Source organism: Mesoplodon bidens, assembly GCF_964165515.1.
Source record: "Mesoplodon bidens genome assembly, chromosome: 1".
NCBI classification, from domain to species: domain Eukaryota; kingdom Metazoa; phylum Chordata; class Mammalia; order Artiodactyla; family Ziphiidae; genus Mesoplodon; species Mesoplodon bidens.
In genome coordinates, this window is record NC_138176.1 from 86,406,440 (window position 1) to 86,425,911 (window position 19,472).

Below are 19,472 nucleotides of genomic sequence, written 5' to 3' on the forward strand. Positions count from 1 at the left end.
CCTTATTGGTTGATATTTAATTTATAAATTTTCATATTTGAATTATAATCTATATTTGGATATACACTATCATATTTGTAATTTTTAAAAGAGTTATAAATGAAATATCTTAGTCAACTTCAGTGTCCTTTAGATTTTTTTCCCTTGAAAAAGATTTATATTACATTCAAGTTTGAGGAATACAGTCTAATCAACAGCCACACTAGCCAGTGATACTGTCTACAACAAACATCTCCTTGATTCTTCAATTGGCAGCACTTAACTTTCCATTTTCATTACAAGTTCTTATACAAAACAGTTATACATTCTTTACACCTCAGTAAGAGCTGTTACTCCCATGGTCCACATTATGGTTCAATTTAAAGAAAATGGTATAACATTTTAACATATAACAGACCTGTGTTCTTCTCACTCCCTGACAGAAGGGACAAAATATGGCAATTCTTTCCTGATTAATATAAGGTTGTTTAGGAATTGTATACGTCTATTATTACAACATGGGATTATTCCAAACAGGAAACTACCAAGTTCTTTGTAGTATCTTTATAAAATCCACAGGATTTCTTTTGCTGCTACATAAGTATTTCATTGTTCACCTACTTATACTCAGTTACTTATAGTACTTCAGTAATGTAAGTTTCAAACTAAAGGATATTATGGCAATATTAATTAAAATAATTAAAGTGTTCTTTTTGGCTTAATTCAAAAATATATATTATTATTAGGTACAGAATTTGATTGGCTGGTATTATAAGATATTGAAAGTATAACACTAAAAAATCTTAAATATGGTTAGAAAGCATGGAAACATCACTATGAGAACAATACTGGATAAATGTATGAGACAAAAATGAACAATGCACTGCAAAATATATTCTATGATAATCTGTTACTGCAGACAAACAACTATATCTTTCTTGAAAATTCACTATACTTTCCCTCATTGATTAAAACATAACCAAAGTCTATTAAATTCATGAAAAAGTAATCCAATCAAAGAAAGTTGAAAGATTATTCTATTCAGAGCTTTGAAAAGAGAAGACAGAATCATTATTAATCAGCATTAAAGATACAAGAAAAGAAAGTTACTCAGTCCAGTTCTTTTGAAACAGCTTTATTAAGGACAGGTTCCAAAATAAAAGTCATAATGACACAGAAGCCACTTCACATTCACTAGGCAGGACACACCGAGCAGCAGAGAACTACCACACTTCACAGTCATTTCTGAAGTCAACATGAAAACTTTCAACTGCATTAGTTATAGTATGAATTTTGCTATTTAAAAAATATACTTAAAATGTATTTAATCAACAAGTAAAGATAACCTGTTGATTTGCTGGAGGTAATTAGCATAACACAAATAATCTCCAAATCACCATCAGTATGAACATCATTTTATTCGAGTTGAGCAAATACTTATCAAGTCCCTGTTCTGTACCAGGAATTTCCCTAGGTCCTAGGGATGCAAGATAAAGAAGGACCACTCTAATCCTAGAAGAAGTCAGTCTAATAACTTGTCAGTAGATAGCTGAACTAGCTTTGAAAAATAAAACTATTAAAGCTCTACTCAATATCTTTAAAAAAAGGAACCTACGTTAATCCAAAAATGTATAAAGTTGAAAAGCTCCCGTTCATCGAGTACATTGTAAGACCCATCTATCAGCATAGTTTAGGACCGTGTAGCATCCACACCTGAATCTAGGTTTGCTTTCATATGACAAATATATTCTCTTCTGATAAAATGAAGAAAACAGACATTTGCTAAAGAGCTGCTATCACTCATGGGTTTCTTATTTGTTATTTTGAGTAAATATGTTGATAAATTCATATAAAATTGATTATCACATGATAATTAACATACACGCCTGTATGGTTAAAATACGTAACCCATTCAAACTCACGGAAGGCTTCTACTTACTTTCTTATGACTTCTAAGCACTGAAGGTGTAACAAATGCCTTATTACACAGCTCACATCTATACTTCTTGTGTCTTTCATGAACCACCTGGACATGAACATTTAAGGTGTCCTTCCTTTTAAAGGTAGCATCACAGTGATGACACTTGAAAGTCCTCTCACCTTAGAAATGAAAAAGCCAAATAAGAGAAACACAGACACAACAGCAGGGTGCTGTTAACTCCCCCTCATATGTACCAGATTTACTGCTGTTTTCTCCAAAAACTCAGCTTTACAGCTCTAACAATTTATCATAACCATAAAAGGTCATTTTTCCAACAACTGTTCAGTCCCATATTTGCTAATTCCCTGTGTGAATCAGGTGAGGGGAGGGAGAGTCCTTTAACCTTCGTAGATTCTCAGTGCCTTTAACTGGAAAATGTGGGGATTGAATTCGCTAATTTTCTAAAGGCCCTATGAATTTTCTTTAAAAGTATGTATTTCTAAGGCAGGGGCTTGAGTTTGACAAAAGGTCTCTGTTCTGCAGAGTGAGTTGCCTTTGGGGCCCCTTCTGAACTCCCCTCACCCCACCATTCTCCCTCTGGCCTTCAGGGGCAGAGGCAGAACTGGCTCACAGGCAGTAAACTGGAAGGAAGCCCCTGAAGGCGGACGTCAGAGCAGATCCTTCACCCCAGGACAGGAGAGGGCTACAAATCCACTATCTCAGGAACTTGGCCTGGAGGCCCCCTAATGCAGTCCTTGGTCTGCTGTGAAATGGCTAGGGAAGGGCTTCAACTTCCAGGCTCTCAGACTGTTTGGGGGCTGCCTCTCAAAGAGGCAGTTGGATTGGGGCAGGGGGACCCAGAGTGGCAACTGGCCTTTTCTACCCTAGAGCCCCTCAAAGGGCCCCCCAGCTCTAGGGCTGGGGTCTGGGGCTCTACCCTAGAGTCCAGCGGGGGGCCTCCACCACCTGGCCCCTGGCAGTGCCCTCAGGCCCCTTTTCTTTCCTGGGCAGGGAACTCGTGGTGGGACACAGCATCTTCCAAATGCGTCCTGGAGAGGGTACCTGGGAGGGTTTTCACCTTCCCATCAAATAGCCTCGGCTTGCAGGAAAGCAACTCCAGAAGCTATGTTTAGGGAGTTTATGGGACCTTTTAAACTTTCATACCATGCTATGTCTAAAGTCCATTTTAAATATATTTTAAGTGATCAATGTACACAATTAGAAGATAGTGAATCTCCCAGAAAGATATAAAACATATGTAGCCTGTATAAAGACAGACTAATATTTGCATATATTTTCCCTTTTTAGAGAACAATTATAATAGCACAGATTCAAAAATTATATTCACTATGAGACAAAATATGCAGGTAACTTTCTACATCTAAATAAGAGACTACCTCAATTTCAACCAAGCTCTTCTACCTTCCCTCCACTTAACTAACATAAATTTAGAAATGTGAAGATCCTATTATTTCGTCACACCAAATTTAAGGAAGGAATGACAAGAAGAACAAAAATAAAAAGGAAAAGGCAAATTACCCTCCCTTTGTCTTTTCAAACAGAAGTATGGCTCTTTAAATTCTCTTAAAGTCTCTAAGGAAGTTGTTGAGTTGCTGAAATTGGATACTTGAAACCAAGTCACACCAAACCATGCATGAACTGTATAGATTCTGAGAGCTGTGTTTATATGTTGCCTTTGTGCTTTTTTGTTGCAGGGTGTTACTGTTGTCACCTAGTTTGTCTTCATATATCTTTCTAGATGTATTTAAGATTTTATTGATATTTGTATAAAACGTATAACCAGTGAGAGTAAAAGGACAAGTGACATAAAATTGTAAATGTTAATAATACCAAATCTATTCAGGCACTGGAAAAAAATACTCCACGATTGCTCCTATCAAAGTATTTCCATTAAATTATTAAGTGAATCAAAGTATTGGTTCCTGTACAAAAATCTTATTCAAGCTATACCAAGGAAGTCCATACCTTTCTTCTTTCATATTCTAATTCCAGATTTTTTTGTTTTAAGTTTATCAGAACTTTAAAATTCTGATACGAGATTTTATCAGATTTCTTTACCTTAAATTTATCAGGATTTTTCCCTATCTTAAAACCAAGAAGCTAGCTAGTAACCTGCCTTTTGGTTTTCAGTGTATTGGGAAATAACAATAATTTCCAAAATAATTATGACAACTTATTTTTCATATTTGGAGCCACACTGCGGATGTAAATTTCTAAAACAATCCTCATGTTTTGAAGTTAAATGGGTTTTAACTTTCCTATTGTATAAGACAAGATATAGCCTTTTGTCCTCTCTATTTTAGCCATTTTCTTAATCAAATGACAGTGAAATGGGATGGAAATTCCTGCTGTTACATGACATATTTTATTTCTTAAATGCATAGCTCTTCTTTATAAGGAAAATGGAAAGTGGTACTAACAACTTCTCCAGAGCTGTAAGGTGAATACAGAATGACATGAGATCTCAGCACTGTCTTTCCTATAGGAAAAGACGCATTTCATCACAATCATTACCACTCAATAAATATAAAAACTTTAGTATCTTTATTATTTTGCATTTTAGATACTTTGACTTGACCAGAGAAAATTTCTTCCAAGATACTATTTTATCCATACAATCAAATGTCAAGATTGTTTTGCTTTCCTCAGAAATATTAAAAATTTAATAAGCATTAGAAACTACACGTTAGAGGATATTCTACTGATTAAACAATTCTAATTAAAAGAAATGTATTACTTACGTTATACCATTTTTATTTAACTTCAGATACAGTAAAGTAGTAAATCTCTGGTTACTTCAACATCTGAACACAGAACCCACTTTAAAGCTGTGTTTAGCAATTAGAATTTCTTCTCTGAATAAAGTGACATGGCTAAAAACTGTGGTATTCTAAAATCAGCTCTCAGTGTAACTGCTAGACAGACTTCACAGTATGTATGTGAATAACTTAACTCCCCCCTACCCCCACCAAAAATTCCCTTGCCAAAAGAAGTAAGAAATCAGAGGCAGTGGAGTAGGCATGGAAAACACTGGACTAACAGGCTTGGATGCTACCCCCAGTGCTGTGCAACCCTGAGTATGTCACTATGCTTCTCTGAGTCTCAATTTTCTCAATTCCCCTCCAATGAAGAGGTTAAATTAGATGTCTACTCTGATCCTTTCCAATTTTAAAAGCCTGTGAGCTAATAAAATCATGCCAGATATCTGCATGTTTTAAAGAGTCAGGCATGTTTCCTTAATCATTATATTTAAAAGGGAACAAAAACATCTGTTTCAGAACAAATTTCAAAGACACTTTACTCAACATGTTTTTATACGCAGCTTTTAATAGTGGGAAAAATGATATAAAATAAAATGTCTCATAAAATGATTAATGTTACTGTGGGAAAATAAATCAAGGATAAAGGACGAAAAGGTGAAAGGCAGTTATCAGTCCTTTTTAAGTTTAAAAGCAGATTACATAACTACTTATAGGGCCGCTTCTGTGATGCCTACATTCTCAAAGGTTATAAGAACAAAATATGATATAATTCCTTTGGTCCTCAACTGCCTGGATTGTGACTTACTGTTATGTATGAGCAGGTGTCTCTGCAAAGAAAATGGGGTCCGGAACAAAGCTTTACACTCCTCACATTGGAAAGGCCTCTCTTCAGAGTGGGTCTGCAGATGAAAGAAACAGTGAGTCAGGACTCTCTAGAATCAACTAGTCATTACAATAATTGGAGCCTGGATTCATAATGGGGACGAGGAAAGACAGGAAGGTGGACAATATCCTGTTCCTTCTGGTGACATTCTTCCCCCATAAAACTGGGAACACAAATAGGCTGAGTTCATGGGGAAAAAATGACTGTATTTTTAACTTCTCACATTAATTAATTATAAACTTGATAAACAGTAAAGGAAACTGCTCCTATAATCTCAAATGCTAATCTCAATACACATTGAGATTTCTCAGAATCTACTTTGCAGAGTGAAATGATACGTAATTTCTCTAAAGACTAAACCTCCTTTATCAACGGACAGACTTTATGCTGGTACAACATTTTCAACACAGACAAAGGAAACTGTAAAAGGGAGGCTGTTTCCACACTTTTCCCTCAACTTCACTGACTAACTTCAAATAATTTTCAGTCCTAGGTGCTGCTTTTCCCCTAAATTAAACTAGAACATTTACTCATGTTATAATTAACACCAGGTCTCATTAATTAAATAGTTATTTTGGATCAAATGCTACACTAAACACTTCACATGAATTATTTCACTTAATTCTAATAGCAATTTGATAAATAAAATACCATTAGTGTCTCCATTTTATAGATGAGAAAACTAAGGCTCAAAAAGTTTCAGTAACTTGCAGCATAGATGTAGGAAGCACTATTAATCCATGACAGACAAAAATATATGTGTAAACAACAAACAACAGAAATCCACCTGCTAGATCTAAAAATCAAAAACAAAAAACAACAGTAAAAACAGCTTACTCACTTCACCTGTTTTCCATTACACATCAGTATTAACCCATTTGGCACAAATCAGTAAATAAAATTCTATTCTACCACGGATGGTGAGATAACAATGCCCATAAATGCTAATATGTAAAAAACTGAACTATGTTCTCTTATTAAAATAAAGCAAATCATGTAATTGATGGGTTATGTTATGATAACTGTGGTATAAAAATAAAGGGAATTATTTAAAGAAAAGTCACTTTATTCACAGCATACAGATTTATACATTTTCTCTGTCTAATGGACACTATAATATTAAAGATATAAATATATTACCTATTAACATAATGTTAGTGAGAAAGGGATTATCATGACCGTTTTCAACTGTGAAAAACATAGAAAAAGGATGGTAGGAACAAATATTTAAAACTCAGGATAAACTACAGATATTCAAATGTGCTATTTAGTTAGAGATATTAAAATGATAGGTGGGAATAAACATATCAATAAAATAGAACAAAGAGTAGGTTTCTTTCATTACCAGAGATATATGAACATTTAGTAGAAAAATATGGCATTTCAAATTGGTATAAGAACAGTGGATTGTTTAGTAAATGGTTGTGAGGCAACTGTATAGATATTCAGGAAAAATTAAGTTGTGTCTATTTCCCACCCATTACAAGAGATAAATCCCATTTCAATTCAGCTATATTTTTTTAATGTGAAGAATAAGACACTAAATATACAAGAAAATATGAGTAAATATTTAAATAATTTTTGAGTAGGAAAAGGCTTTCTAGGCATGGCAGAAAACCGGGTACTCAGATGAGAGAATTAAGTTTAAAACTGCAAGGCAAAAATATTCAGTGACACAGAAAATATTTGCAACATAAACCAAAAGTTTAAAATTACTAATATAAAGAGTTATAGCAAATTAATAATATAAAAATTCCCCCAAAAGGGCAAAAGGACTCTCCTCCAAACAGCACTCTTAAAATTTCACCGATTATTTATTTTGCGCCAAGTCTATGATATGCACTTCATGTTGCTACATGCCAGTCCTATTTTATATTCTGGGGATATAGTTGTGGGGAAAAAAAGGCAAATGTCTCTGCTATTGTGGAGCTCTTACTCTAGCAGAGAGAGAGGAACAATCAACAAATGATAAAATATCAGATACATGCTACAGAGAAAAATAAAGCAGGGAAAGAGGACAGCAAATGTCTCAGAGAATGGGGTAGCAATTTTAAACAGGTGGTCAAGGAAATTCTGGCTGAGAAGGTGACAGTTGAGAGAAGATCTGATTGCACTGGGGGAACAGGGGCAGGTTTCCCTCTGGGTGATCTAGGCAGGGAACTCCACGGAGGCCAGCGTGATAGGAACTAAGTGGAAGTGGCACAGAAATGGGAGAAGGTGGAGAAATCGGAGAAGCAAATCATGTAGGGCTTGGTTGGCCATTGCAGGAATTTTGTCTTTTACTGAGAGAAATACAGAATCTCCCTAATGGGTTTTAAGCAGATAAGAGGCATGATTCACTTGGCATTTAACAGGACACTAAGGTGGCTGTGTTGAGAACAGGATATAGGGAGACAAGGGAAAGCAGAGAAACTAGAGAAGTAATAGCAATAAACCAAGCAAGAGATGATTAAGACCTATACCAGGGTGGGAGCCACTAATGTGAAGAAAAGTCAGAGGCTTCTGGATTATGAAAGTGAACAGGTTTTGCAGAGAGCCCTGGATATGAAGCATAAGACACAGAAAGAAGGAAGCAAGCATGCCTCCAAAATTGTGACCTGAGTAATGGTAGGATGGATTAGCCATTAACTAATATATGAAAGAGCAAGCAAGAAACAACTTTGGGTAAAAGATAAGGGATTCGATTTTGGACAAGTTCAGATGACTATTAAGAGATGTCGGGGGCTTCCCTGGTGGTGCAGTGGTTGAGAGTCCGCCTGCCAATGCAGGGGATACGGGTTCATGCCCCGTTCCGGGAAGATCCCACATGCCGCGGAGCGGCTTAGGCCTGTGAGCCATGGCCACTGAACCTGTGCGTCCAGAGCCTGTGCTCCGCAACGGGAGAGGCCACAACAGTGAGAGGCCCGCGTACCGCAAAAAAAAAAAAAAAAAATAGAGATGTCGGTCTTCCCTGATGGCGCAGTGGTTGGGAGTCCGCCTGCCAATGCAGGGGACGTGGGTTCGTGCCCCAGTCCGGGAGGATCCCACATACAGCGGAGCGGCTGGGCCCATGAGCCATGGCTGCTAGGCCTGCACGTCCGGAGCCTGTGCTCTGCAACGGGAGAGGCCACAACAGTGAGAGGCCCGTGTACCGCCAAAAAAAAAAAAAAAAGAGATGTCAACAGGCAGTTGAATATTTCAAGTCTGGATTACTGGCTATAAAACTTGGGGATGTCAGATTACGTACAGTATTAATACTTCAAGCCATGAATGAAATGCAATTAAAGAATGAAAAATTTAAAACAAAATACTATCTATGGTCTATCAGACTGGCAGAAGTGAAGAAAAAGATATCATTCTGTGTCGTCTGAAGGGTAAGAACATGCAATCTCACATCTGGTAATTGGGAATGTAAATTTTCTGAGGGGCAGTGTGGCTCTATTTACCAAAATGATAACTGTGCATAGACCTCTTGACTAACCAATTCCTTTTATAGAAATGTATCAGACAAATTTTTGCACTTTTTTTTTTTTTTTTTTTTTTGGCAGTGCTGCACGGCATGTGGAATCTTAGTTCCCCGACCAGGGACTGAACCATGCCCTTGGCAGTGAGAGCATGGAGTCCTAACCACTGGACTGCCAGGGAATTCCCTTGCACAATTTTTTTTTAAAGTATTTTTTTTTAAATTCCCATTGACAGTTATAAACCTAGTTAACTAAATTCTAGTGACTATTAAATATATTTTTTCTTTGATATGGAAAAGTCTCCATAACATATTTTGAGTGTCAAAAGCCGAATGCAAAGCATTATATAGTAGAATACCATTTATGGCACATTCATACTCACATAGAACAGGGTCTAGGAAGATGCTCTACAAAACACTGAGGAGGGTTTTCGCAGTAAAGTGGACAGTGGTATTTGACAGAGTTTTTGCTTTGTTCTCTAGAACTTTCTTTGATGTTTTAATTTTCTACAATTAGTAGATAATATCATTATAAAAAGAGAAACTCTTTCATTTTTAGAGCATCCAAATTGGAACACAGGGTTGCTTTAATCTTCCAAAAATATATTCCACCCTAACCCATTCTTTCTCTTTTTCCAAATCTAGGACAAAACAACTTGTGGATATGATTTAGTTGCTTGATGATTAAAGAACTTGGGACAGCATAATGCCTTAGACCTATGTTAACCAAACCAAAGCCACAACTTCTAGATACTGACCTGAAGTCAGTAGCACGTTTCAAGCAGTAAGCTGTTAGTACATAGCCAGGTGAATAAATACTTTGTCAAAAAGATTCCAACACCCAACACCACGGAGTTGTGATGGCATGATTTGTGAAAGTCTCAGCATTCAATCTCATTTAAGTAAGGTGGTAGTGAAATACCTTCAAGTTGTGGATAGAGGACTTCTGTCTCCAAGATATATTTTACAAATACCAAATAAAATTAACCCTCTTAAAGGGTGTCTTATCCTTCAATTTTTCATCTCTACAGGGTTCCAAACTTTCCACTGACTTATTCATCACATTATCCTTGAGCTCCAGAACACCCTCCTTTTAAATGTCAAGCACTGAGACACCAATATCTGCTGATGTAACAAATGAACTAGTCCACGAACTAGCACTATGAAATATATCATTTTATGCACCATGTCTGATTATTGTTGCAGATGTAGAAAATACACAAGAAAATGTGTTGAACTACCTGTAACACCTAGTAAAATGTCTCAAGAATGCTTCAGAAAGTTTACAACATAATTTTTCTACAATAGTTAACAAATTATCACATTTCTAGCCAACCAAACCAAATACTAATTTCATGAGAGCAGATTAGCATTTTCATCAGGCCCATTCACAATTAAAAATAACTCTATCAGTAATATATACAGCTCCACAGTTAGCAATATTACTTGAAATGACATTTCTTCTTTCAGTCATGTGCAAAACAAGAAAACTATGACAAATTCAGGGGAAATAAGTAGAGATAAAATAAAACTGGAAAAAATATTCCAGAGATACATGTGTTAGAACTATTCTTTAAAAAAAATCTCATTATTGAAGTCTGTATAAAAGTATATTACTGTCCCACAGGGTCACATAATAAACCTAAGGCTTTATAAAATGTGTGTCATCTGGCTGTTTACAAGGTCTGTGGATTAAATTTTTACTGTCAGACTTACAACTGGCTTCCTTAAAAGGACTCCTCCTCACAAAAATGAATAGAAACTGGAGAAACACCAAAGAAATCAGTTTCTTTAAGCTCAGAACAGAAAAAGGTAGCTCATGCTACACAGAGAAGTGAAGATGGAGTACAGCCTTGAGTAGCCAGTCCAACCTTTCCATTGCTTGAAAGCCACAACTCATTAGTACAAAACCATAACCTCAAGGTGCCAACTACTGAAGTCCCCGCAGCCCTAAGGACACTCCTCCTCCATACCTGTGGGAGACTGGTTTCAGGACCTCAGAGGATACCAAAATCCGAGGATGCTCAGCTAGTGGGAACACACTATAAAGCACATGAGGCTCAGTTCGGTGCTCTGTTAACGACCTAGATGGGTGGGATAGGAGGGGGTGGGAGGGAAGTCCAAGAGGGAGGGGATATAGGTATACATATAGCTGATTTACTTCATTATACAACAGAAACTAATACACCATTGTAAAGCAATTATACTCCCAAAACAAAAAAAACGGCATAGTATTTGCATATAACCTATACACATCCTCTCGTATATTTTAAATCATCTCTAGATTACTTATAATACCTAATACAATGTAAATGGTTGCCAGTGCACAGCAAATTCATGTTCTGCTGTTTGGAACTTCCTGGAATTTTTCTTCCAAATACTCTTCATTCGCGGTTGGTTGAGTCTGTGGACGTGGAACCCGCAGACACAAAGGGCCAACTGTAATACCCTGATCAAGGCAAAGGGAATTTGCTAAGAGAAGAAATAATCATAGGCTTTCAGATGAAGTCTTCCTTGGAAGGCAACTCAGGGGGCTTTCCCCTCTACTATACTGCTGAGAGACGGTATCTCATATTTGTAACCAAGGATGCCTGTAGCAAACAGTGTTTTCAACACATGACTCTTCAGGCTAGCTGATTTGACCATTAATTTAAAAGTTCTGCCCCTGCGTGGCCACTCTTTACTACAGCTAGTCTAGAGCCATACAGAACAAGTTTATTCTCACTTCCAAATGAAGCTCTTTGAATATCTGGGAACAGCAACCATGTCCCTTCACAAACTGTCCAGATAACAGACACTTGTAGCTTCACTACTGAAGATAAAGCTTTCAGATGCATCATAATAATGTGAAGCAGAATTTTCTGCATAAAAGTAGGCCTCCTAATTTTTATAAGTCATAGGTAACACATCATGGCAGCTATACTAGCTCCTTTAATGGATAACTTGTTTGCTAGGCAAGAGGGCTAAATAAATTGGTAATCTTGCATTGAACTTTATGTGCCATCCAAAGAGAAACGAGTGCAGATTCCTAAACTACAAACAGACAAGCAAACAACAATGGATCAATTCCAGTCCTATCCAAAAATTACTCTAAAAATTAACACCAGTCCTTCAACAGGAAATAGTTTTCTTATAGTATAAATCCCTAGAAATTAACAGACAATAGGAAATAGGATGAGAATAGGATTCTAAATATTTGGGATAGAAAGTAAAATGTCTGTGTGTGTGTGTGTGTGTGTGTTTGTGTGTGTATTTAAACCACCACCCAATTATCTAAGTGTCAACATGGCCAGAGGACATTTTCTCAATTGAAACCCTTATAAAAACTAAACAAATCTATTTTCAACATAATACAGATGCAAACAAAGTAAAAAGATCAGAGTCTGATTCTAAACTGATTCTAGTTTCTAATTTTAAATATAAAACACCCAATATGGGACATTGGGTTCAAAGCTTATTTTTTACTGAAAATACTGCATGTCAGCATATTTTAATTATAACATACAATTCTCATTTGTACAGTTCTAGTTTTCATTGGTTCCAGTTTGTGGCATCTTCTAGTTTTATACAAATTGTTACAGAAGAGAGAAGAATGTCTCTTTTTAAAAAAAAAATAATTTTCCACTTATTTTAACTTAGCTTCCAAATTTATACTACCTATTCACTAAGACTGTCAACATCATTTAAAATTCATTATCCTGTCTATTGAGGGTTCACATAAGTACACTTCCTGCCCTCATGCTAAATCTCCCCCATTTGCCATGCTCTATGAGTCACAGTTTATTTTTAAAGTTTTTTGTCTTCTCTGGATGTAACAAACCATCACCAAGTCTTCTGGCTACGGCTAACCTGAGTTGTTTTTTTTTTTCCCAATCCTCTTTCACTTAGTCTTCTTCTAATAGATCCTTTGGGCTGAGAAATGAGTCAAACAAACTTGGTAGAATTTCAAGTAGAATAGAAATGAAAGGGAGAAGGGAAGGATCTCCATGTTATACTAAATACCATGTTTTAATACATGAAAAAAATAAGAAATATACTGATAATGGAGAATTAATTTAATGATAATAGAGGAAAATGAACTGTTTTTATTTCCTGCTTTTTCTATCCTGAACATTTCTGAACCAAACCATTCAGAAGAGCAAGGGTATATTCGAAGTATTTTTGTGAAGAGGAGCTGTTTTTTAATATATGACACTGATTTCCAGGAAGATAAAAAGGAAGCAGTGATAAGACATCTGCTTATTAACATTAATCTTCCCAAAACACCATGTAAAAGAATTTTGAAAAAGGAAAACTACAAAGGAGCCCTTGTCCAACAGATATTAAAACATTATAAATCGTAACTATTAAAATAGTCTGATATTGCAAGGGAATATAGATTAAATGGAACAGAATGGAGTCCAAAAATAGATTTATACAAGAGGCGTTCAACAATGTGATGGCAGTGGTATGAATCAGTATTTCAATCCATAACTAAAAATAAATTATTGATGGATTAAAATACCAATTAAAAAAGAAATATAACTTTTAAAAGCACTGATGAGTATTTGCATAATCTTGAAATAAGAAAGTTTTCTAAATAAGACTTAAAACTCAGAAGCTATAAATACTCAGAAGCCATAAAACTCATAATCCATGTCATACTTGAAAACATAAAAATGTAAAACTTCTTTATGCAAAAGATGCAAATTGATAGATGGGGACAAATATTAGAAACAAAAACAGCAAAGTATTGATATTCATAATATCTATAGAGCTCCTAGAAATCAATAAGAAAACAGCCAAATAGGCCAGTAGAAAAAGGACAAAGAGTACCTACGAGCATTTCTCAGAAGAAAAATGGAAAAAAAAAAAAACATAATAAGAATAGAATTTCACCCACCATTGCTAAAATGCAATGAAATATCACTTTTCACTTCTCAGACTGAAAAAAAAAAAAAAAGGCTGATAACATAGATGTTTGTGATGGCACAGGTAAAGGAGCACTTTCATCACTACTAAGTGAAAATAAGAGCTTTTTCAGAAGGCAGTTGGACAGGAGCAATCAAAATTTAAAGTAAACTTAATATCTGACCCATAAATTCCATACCTAAGATCTATTTGCATAAATACTCTTGGCAAAGTTACAAAGTTTTATGTAAAAGGATGTTCACTGAAGTATCAAAATAGTAATGGTCATAAAAAATGAGTAGCTTTATATGAACCTACCTGAAATACTCTCCAGGTCATAATGTCAAGGCAAAGAAGTAAGTTCCTGAATGGCATCTGTGTCATAAAACCATTTACATTTAAATATACTTTTCTCCCAGATGGGTAGCTGAGATCTTGTGTTTTTCTCCAAGCTCCACCCAAAAAGAACATCCTCTTACACAGAAACATCAGTGTGGAATGTGGAAGTTCCTGATGATTTACTAGGGTGACGAAGGAGGTGCTCTGTACTTAACAGCATTTGAAAGCGCCCCATCCAACTTAACACTCTGGAGTCTCTTCTCACACTCTCTCCTCCATTCCAATGGTCACCCTTCCCACCTTCTACCCCTCATCTTCCCAGCTCTGCCACCCAACCACCTCCAGCTCGCACCTTCCCATTTCTAATCTTCCCTATTCCAGCCCATTACAGTGACTTAAAATTATGTCAACGGCATTATGCTGAGGATAAAAACTGAGTTTTACTCAGTCTACAAAATATCCTCCAGTTACTAGGGTCACCTGCCTTTGAATATAGTAGTAGATGTGGTAATAATGAACAAATAATTTGTACAACAATATCTACAGTTGTTAATATACTTGGGAAAGCCCAGAGGCTATTCACTGGGAAGGGGCCTAGAAACGTGGTAGGCAGAAGGGAAGGTGGCTGGTGCCGGGGATTCTAACCTAAGCTGCATAACTGACTACCCATGCATTCATGTATGATTTATGGATTTGTTTTCATAAGATGTCTACTACAAAGGAAAAAAAAAGGAAAACCAAATTAATTAAAAAATAAAGAACATTTCCCTTTGCGGTTTTAAGAAGGCTGCTGGTGTGCCCTTGATCAGGCAGGTCAAGTAAAGTGAGCTCAACCCCTGGGTTGGGCTGGGCTGGTAAAGAGCAAACAACAAAGGCAGTGTTCTGGAGGTAAGAGCCAGTCTGAACCTTTAAGGCAAAGGCAAGAGTCAGAGGCTAGAGATCTGGAAGGCAAGGCCCTGTGCCCACAGGAACCGGGGTGAAGAAAGCTCTGAAGAGCAACAGCAATGCTGTGGTTCAGGGAAACACCAAGGCATAGTCTTTAGTTGATGGCTCTTCAATCATCATCTGGGGGTTGGGGGAGTGGAGGAAGTAGAAGCAAGCTGGGAGGCAGGCTCTTCTATTAAAGTTTCTCAGGGGACAAAGGGCCATCACTGATTTGGGAGTAAGTGAGCTACATGTGAAATATCTAACTCAGAGCCAGGAAAGGGTTCAGAAAATCAGAACAGTGCAGTGTCTTCAAATGAAAGGTTTAAAGAGTTCTTAGGTATCTCGGGCTGATAAACCCAGTGCAGAAGGAATACAACAGTGATTTTTCAGTGTATCACTAGATCACTAATATGCTCATAAAGTCAAGAAAGAGAGTGCTCAGAAAGGGAAAAATGCTTCAATGCATATTGCAAATACAGATTTAGAGAAATTACTCCTCGTATTATAACTACCATTTAACTAAGAACATTAAATCATTTATTTGGAATAATTTTTTCATGAATTTTTATTCATTCAGAAAATGTCTGCCACATTCAAAGCACAATGTGGTCAATAGGTGCCATGAATTAAAGTACAGCATCTATCTTCAAAGTTTACTGTCTAGTACGAGAAATAAGGTGCTTACATTAGAAACTGTACGATGCCATCCCATCATCCACCTAAGAAAAATAACTGAAATGGGGTAAGCAATTTGCCATTAACTAAATGAGCTTCAGAGAAACATCTGTATCTGTTACTTTCCTCTGTCAGGTTCAATTCCTACATGCATGCACCTCTTAGTGTGAGCATCTCATCCTTGTGAATGTGCTTCTAGAACACAAAAATAGGCAATTCTGGACATGTAACACCTTAAATGAACCACCCACTACTTCACCTACAACCCACCTGAAGAAGAGAAATCTGATGCAAAGTTGAAGGAAAAAGTGGTTGTGATGGAATTATTGAGCCGCTGTCTTTCAATCTACAACTTGGCACCTTTCTTAGAGACTGCCAAAGATTTTTTTTATTATGTACAATTTATGCCATATATTATGGTTTTAGAACTTAATCCCTGATTTCTTTATAGAGAGACCTGTCCTTTTCTTTAAGGTCTAATAAAATCTCACTTGCACAAAGTCTGACCTGCAGTGTCTTTCAAACTGTTTGATCATGACCAAAAAGATAATTTTTATATCAAAATCTAACACATACATGCAGACACGCACACATGTGTATTATTTCATTAAATGATCCTTACTCTCATATTTTCTATTGTATTTTTTATTATAGTCTCTTCTATTCTGTTCTGTTCTATTCTATTCTATTCATGACCCAGTAAATTATTTCAAGACCCAAAAAGTGGTCATGGCCCAGAATTTGGAAATCACTGGATGAGGTGTTAGTAGAGGACACCCAATGGAATTATCCTAGGAGAGGTTATGACCAGAGTTCCTCATCGGCTTCTCACGTTCATCCCTTGAAGGTTATATAAAGGTCAGGAAAAAAGGTCTCTTATTTGAATAGACACAGCTCTTTCCCCCAGGAGCTTGTTTATGACTTAATCAGGGCAAAACCTCTCTGTACTCATTCCCATCATCAAGCAAGTAGTGCCAGCTCCAGGATCCAAGATGGCTCAGTCCATCTAGACACCACACCCATCACAGGAGGAGGAGAGCACTATACACATCTCAGTTTGGCTTCGCTTTAAATCTGACAGGGAACAAAATGGAGGGTGAAGACTAATTAACTAATTTCTGTTTCCTGCGGTTCTGAAATGTCTGTCCAATTGTGATTTAAAGGATCACAGAATATAGGTGGATCCAGATAAGCAATCTTTATTTAACTAGATCCTAAAAAATACAACTATGAATCAGGTTAAATGACTGTCAGAAAGGATTAGGGAAAAGAAAAACTAATTTTGACCTATTGAGCTTGTATAACTGGCAAGATGACGAAACAAGTAATTACGTTTAAGAAACAGAAATCACTCCTTCAAAATTTCACACCCTAGGGGCTTCCCTGGTGGCGCAGTGGTTGAGAGTCCGCCTGCCGATGCAAGGGACATGGGTTCGTGCCCCGGTCCAGGAAGATCCCACATGTCACGGAGCGGCTGGGCCCGTGAGCCACGGCCGCTGAGCCTGCGCGTCCGGAGCCTGTGCTCCGCAACGGAGAGGCCAGAACAGTGAGAGGCCCACGTATTGCAAAAATATATACATATATATTTCATGCCCTATTGCCAATCACAACGAAAATATTTCCTTTTCAAGTTTAAATGTTAAAAGAATTGACCCCAAAATAAACCAAATAACTATAATAGAAATGCACAAGTTACATAATCAAAAACCCCAAAGAATAATTTAATTAAAATAACAGCCTTTGGTCATGCAACATGATGAAGATGGGTCTGACTTTTAGTGGTTTTTTTCTGCTTTCCTTGCATATGCTTACTTTTTAGGTTTGGAACTGGCCACTAATGAATAATGAAGGAAGAAAAAGTTGATTTGCTTTTTTCACCATAACTCTTGGAAAATATTTTAAACATTTTCATGTAACCATACCAAATACACACTAGGATCATAACACAGTGAGAAGCACAACTGTCCACAGCAGAAGGATTGAATGTGCTTTCCACTTTGGAAATTACAGGCATCGTTGTTTCTATCCTTCTCAAGGCATCATTATTATTTTCATATGATTTATGATTAAAGGTATGAGAGATGGTGCAAAGATCCTGTGTCAAATTCCCATATGGCATATAACATAAGTCAAACTGTGAAAAACTCATAAATGTGGGTAGATCAGTTTCATCAAAGAAAGTAGCAAGAGGGTTCCAGAGACTTAGCAGGAAACTAGCCAGATAATTTTTTATAGGCATGTAATTCCAATGCAGCAGTAATGAATGTGGTCCTGCCTCTGAACATATAATGCTTGAGTTAAACATAAGGGCGATCAGCAAGAAATTAGGCAGAGATGATTTGGTACACCATCAATCAATCCTGTTTATTCTTTCGTAAATCTGCCTTTTCTTTTCTTTTTAGACTGAAGCTGAAACTGATATCATAACTTCTTAAATGATTTAAAGAGATAAAATGATGTGTTTGTAAAGTCCCAATAAATACTGAAATAACTAAAATTCCAATGGAATATTGCAAATAAAAAGGTAACAAGTTATTTGAAAATACCTTATATATATGTTGTTTAATAGCATCCTACAATATACCAAAATCAATAAGCAAATATTTATCACATCACAAATTTAAACATACACTTCTAAGACAATGAATATCTTTGCACACATTTTCTGAATTCAATTCAAACATTATTTATTACCTACACAAAGTAGATTAGATAAAACTAACTTTCTGATACAAGAACTTGAGTAAAGTGTAGGAAATGCAAACAAAAATCAATAGACGAAACTAAGAGATTGTAACTTGAAGAGAGTCCTGCTAGAAAGGAGGGAGGGGAGAAGTTAGAGAGGTCACGCTGAGTTGTTTTTGATATGTCTCTTGCAGAAAATAGGAGGATACAAAGCTGGAAAAGGAAGCTGAGGTCATGGTGTAGAGAACTCCGAGTGACAGGGTAAAGCATCATATATTAATAGGTGCTGGAAATCTACTTATAATATTAGAGTACAAGAGTGATAGAGTTGTGCTTTGGGATGATTTATCTAGTCAGCTGAATAAGTGGGAAGTGATAAGTAACAAGAAGCTGAAGGAGATGGGTATTAAAGTGATGAAGATGAGCCATGATCAGGATGTGGAAATGGTAAAGCAATGGATGATTGTGACAGTGATAAGGCAACGTAGAAGGTACAATCTTGAAGAATTAGCTTCTAATTCTAAAAAGGGGCTAATATTAAAGAAAGAGACAGGGATAATTAGATGCTTTTGTCCTTAACAGAAATTAACAGAAACTTCCAAAAGTGAAGTTATCTGGAGCGTACTAAATTCATTAGGTCAAAAAGTGCCCAGTTACGTATCAAACAAGCAGTGGCAAATGTGTGTCTGAGAGCTGGGATTAACAAAATAAATCACTTGGAAATCATCAGTACAGAGTCTGTACCAGAATTCATGGATATAGCTGACACTGAGAACATAGAAGAGGCCTACTACAGTCAAAGCAGCCAGGATAACCCCCTGGGGGAGGGTTCAGAGAACAAAGCAGCATTCAGAGAAACTGGCAGAAGACCTAGCAGAGTCACTAAAATGGTGCCATAGATGAAGAGGATTTCCAAAAGGTAACATGAGCAAGAGTGTCAAACTTTAT

The 19,472-nt window shown here is 36.5% G+C and overlaps 1 protein-coding gene across 3 annotated transcripts in view; it reads right to left on the bottom strand.

Moving 5' to 3' along the window:
* PRDM5 (PR/SET domain 5) overlaps window positions 1-19,472 on the bottom strand; it is a 214,728-nt gene that overhangs the window by 78,112 nt on the left and 117,144 nt on the right. For all 3 annotated transcript variants that reach the window (XM_081240766.1, XM_081240765.1, XM_081240767.1), the window contains 2 exons: window positions 5,489-5,582; window positions 1,919-2,079 (listed from right to left, as the gene is read on the bottom strand). In XM_081240766.1, coding sequence (XP_081096892.1) covers window positions 1,919-2,079; window positions 5,489-5,582 — 255 coding nt within the window. The remainder of the gene's footprint in view (window positions 1-1,918; window positions 2,080-5,488; window positions 5,583-19,472) is intronic.